The sequence below is a fragment of the Danio rerio genome, chromosome 12 (genome assembly GCF_049306965.1).
Source record: "Danio rerio strain Tuebingen ecotype United States chromosome 12, GRCz12tu, whole genome shotgun sequence".
NCBI classification, from domain to species: domain Eukaryota; kingdom Metazoa; phylum Chordata; class Actinopteri; order Cypriniformes; family Danionidae; genus Danio; species Danio rerio.
Window position 1 is genome coordinate 1168107 of NC_133187.1, and position 4394 is coordinate 1172500.

Genomic DNA, 4394 nt, shown 5'->3' on the forward strand with positions numbered 1-4394 from the left:
CACATTTTTCCAGGGTTTTTATTTCTGAAAAATGCACGATAACCTCAAAGAAATGAAATTCAATAAATTAAAGGCCGCTGTGAGTGAATGAACAGACACTGATCTGAAGCTCTCGTCTACGTCACAAGACACGTTTTCATGCGTTTGCTGTCATGCATCAAAGAAACTCTCCCACTGATCTACACACAGCAGCATAACACTCTTCAACAATCACACAACTTAAAAAACACATTCCTCACAGCTCAACAACACCGCACTGTGAATAAAGTTATGGGCAGAGGGTAATATGGCCATATAATAAACACTCCAGCGGTCAGGAGATTCACAACAGGAGGATTTTTCAAACATTTAAAGAAGATTCTTCTGGTCAGCAAGCCAAATTATTTGATCCACAGTACAGGAATTATGGAAAACAGGAATAACAGAAAAAATCTGGAATATTTTTACTATTGAAATTAGTGTTTTCTATTTGAATATATTTAAAAATCTAATTTATCCCTGTGATTTGAAAGCTTTTTTCTGGTCACATGATCCTTCAGAAATTATTCAAAATATGTTTTGCAGCTTAAAAATCATATTATTACTTAATGTTAGCCTTAATAATTAATTAAATGTGACGGTGTTTATTTTATTTAATACACTTTTATTAAATATTTTGGTATTACTAATTTTACTCTATAATAATAATAATAATAATAATTTTTCTTTTTTTATATATGAAGAGAGAGAGAATGTGAACAGAATTATTATTACTGTGAAGAATTTTTCAAAGATTAAATATGATGGTGTTTATTTTATTTAATACATTTATGTTGTGTATTTTGGCATTATTAATTGTACTTTTCATAATAATAAAAAAAATATTATTATTATATTTATTTTCTAAAATGAAAAAGCACTTATTTTATCCAAAATACAGCAAAATTATCAAATATTTTTAACTATTTTTTATTTAAATTTATTTAAAAATCTAATTTATTCCTGTAATTGCAAAGCTGATTTTTTTGCATCATTACTCCAAAAATGTATTTATTATTACTAACTAATTACTAATATTATTATTAACATTATCATTATTATATTATTATTAACATTATTATTATATCAAAATTGTTATTATCGTTAACGTTATTATTATTATTATTATTATTATTAACATTATTATTATTAACATAATATTTTTATTATTATTATTATTATTATAGTATTATTATTATTAACATTAATATTTTTATTATTATTAACATTATTAATAATAATAATAATAATAATAATAATAATAATAATATTGGCAACAGCAGTTGAAAACAGTATAACTGTTTCAGCTTTCTTTGATAGATATAAAGAACAGTGTTTATCTTTAATACATATATTTATTTGACTGTTTTTCATGTACTTTGGATCAAATGAATGCAAACTTGCTGACCAGAAGAGATTTGTTCTTTACAAAAAAATATGACAAATCTTCCTGTTGTTAAACCTTTGACCTGTGGTGTGTGTGTTATAAATGCAGATATAAATAGGTCCGTCAGATGACGTTCAGATGGCTGTTGCTGCTGGATGATGGGCAGAGGGTAAACGGCTGCTGGGTCAGACTCTGCAGCGCCCGCAGCACCACGTCCGGCATGTGGTCTTTGATCATCTTTGGGCTGATCATGACGTTACGAAACGACGCCTCACTGGACCATTCAGCTCGATACCTGACCTGCGAGAAACACGGCCTGTGTGTGTGTGTGTGTGTGTATTGGGAGAGAGAGACAGAGAACAGAATTATTATTATTACAGTGAAGAATTTATGAAAGATTAAAGGTTATAGAAATTGTTTATGTAATTAATTAATATTATGCTGACATTAAGAATATTTTAATGTCAGAAATATGTGTGTGAGAGTGACCTGCGGGAGGGTCCGTCCTCCGTCACGTACAGCACTCGTCCGGGCAGGTAGAGCGGCAGGTGTGTGTTCTGCACAGGTGAGTCGTCTGAGGACAGGCTCTGGTAGCTGCTGGACGGAGCCGCAGACACACACTCTGCTCCCAGCAGCGGCCGGCTCAGCTCCTCCTCACGCCGGCTCTCCAGCTCCGTCGGGGAGTCATCCGGAGATCCTCCGAACACCTCGTACCAGCAGCCCTGCAGCAGGATCTGATACTGACACACACACAAAAACACACACACAATAATCACTCACAGACCATCATTTACAGCTCTTTTACACCAAGTGCTATAGTATAGGTAAAGCATAGTCTCATTCGGTATGTGTAACCATTGAATGGGGAAAAGTATGGTTGTTGTAGTGAAGAAAGCCCCGCCTTCATGTACAGGAGCCAATCATCGATCAATAAAGCCTCTAGGGGGAGGGGCTTGGTTCAGACATGTGTTTTTCTGACAGCTTCATTGTTATAAATTTGCAATCAGCATCACATAAAAGGGATAGATCACCAAAAAAAGCAATTGATTACATTTATTTTTTGTTTTTTTAAGAGTTATTATATATGCTTTTTTTAGGTTATTTAAACTTTTTTTTAAGATTGCTGCTTATTTAATATTGTTTTAAATTATTTGAATTCTTATTTTGTGCTTTTAATTTTGTTTAATATATTGAATTAAATATATTTATTAATTTAAATGTTAAATATTTTATAAATATTAATATGTTTATAATATTAAGTATAAATATTTTTATTTATTAATTTAGTTTTCTTATTGAGCCTGTTTTCATTATAAAATTATTAATCTTTAAAAACGTTTTATTATTTATTATTTTTAGTATTTTTTATTTTTATTTTTGTCTTTAATTTGAAAAGTATTGTGTTTTAACACATATAATTTTTAAATTCAAGTGTTATTTTTTTAAACAAAACAACAACAAAATTCTAGGCAGCACAGTGGGTTGCTGCTTGACATTTCTGTGTGGAGTTTGCATGTTCTCCTCGTGTTGGCGAGGGTTTCCTCGGGGTGCTCCGGTTTCCCCCACAGTCCAAACACATGCGCTATAGGGGAATTAATCAACTAAATTGGCCATAGTGTATGAGTGTGAATGAGTGTGTATGGGTGTTTCCCAGAGTTGGGTTGCAGCTAAAAAGGCATCCGCTGTGTAAAACATACGCTGGATAAGTTGGTGGTTCATTCCGCTGTGGTGACCCCTGATAAATAACGAGACTAAGCCCAAAAGAAAATGAATGAATGAATAAAAAATTAGATTTGACTCAAATGTAAAGAATTAGTAGTTTAATTTCTATTGTCGATGCATTGAGATTTATGTGGAATTTAAGTTACTTATTTTTTGTGTTTTTAAGGGTTATTATACATGTTTTTTTAGGTTATTTAAACCGTTTTCTTTTTAAGATTGCTGCTTATTTAATATTATTTAAAATTATTTGAATTCTCATTTTGTGCTTTTAATTTTGTTTAATATATTGAACTAAATATATTTATTAATTTAAATATTAAATATTTTATAAATATTAATATTTTTATAGTATTAATAAATTAAATAAATAATAAATTACTTAATGAGTAAATGAGTAACTATTTAGACAAAGTAATTAGAAAAGAAATTTAAATACAACTTTACTGAAGCTAATATTAATTAATACATTGTTTTAAAGTAACCTACTCAACACTGTCAAACTACACTACCTGACAAAAGCCTATTCAAATTTTAGAAATAACAAATAATAACTGGACTTCTAGTTGGTGATTTGGTGTCAGAAGTGTCTCTATGAAAGGTGAAGGCCTCTAGATTTTGAGCTCAATTAAATCTGATCATGTCTTGATGTTGACTGATTTGATGAGGACAGTGCGGTCTGACTCTGCTCAGACTAAAGTCTCATCACTGAACAGAAATAATGTCCAGTATAGAATATAAAGTCCTGCTGCAGTGGAGACAGAATGAATATTGTGTCTGACTCCATCATGAGCTTGGAGGACTGCATCCATACATCTCTGACATGACTCAAATCACTGATTAATAAAGTCATCTGGAATGAAGAAGACTTCCAGAGTTCATCAAGACTCAGTGTTCATCTTCAACACCTCCTCCTTCATCAGCTCAATAATGTTCATGTCTGGTGACTGGGCTGGCCAATCCTTGACCTTCTCTGCTTTCAGTAGTTTTGATGTGGAGGCTGAAGTATGAGGAGCGCTATCCTGCTGGAGAATTGTCCCTCTCCTGTGGTTTGTAATGTAATGGGCAGCACAGATGTCTTGATACCTCAGGCTGTTGATGTTGCAGATCTCTCGCCCCATACTGAATGAACCCCAAACCATGACTTCTCCTTCACCAAACTTGACTGATTTCTGTGAGAATCTTGCTCCATGCTGGTTCCAGTAGGTCTTCTGTAGTGTTGGTGATGATTGGGATCAGCAGATGATTCAGCAGAGAAATCCACCTTCTG

General features: G+C 32.3%; 1 protein-coding gene across 1 annotated transcript in view; it reads right to left on the minus strand.

Annotated features, from left to right (window-relative positions):
* Nucleotides 1-4394, minus strand: part of daglb (diacylglycerol lipase, beta) — a 17163-nt gene continuing 12769 nt past the window's right edge. The window contains exons 14-15 of the mRNA XM_009306376.5: nt 1895-2145; nt 1-1721 (exon numbers count right to left, since the gene is read on the minus strand). Coding sequence (XP_009304651.1) covers nt 1529-1721; nt 1895-2145 — 444 coding nt within the window. The 3' untranslated portion in view covers nt 1-1528. The remainder of the gene's footprint in view (nt 1722-1894; nt 2146-4394) is intronic.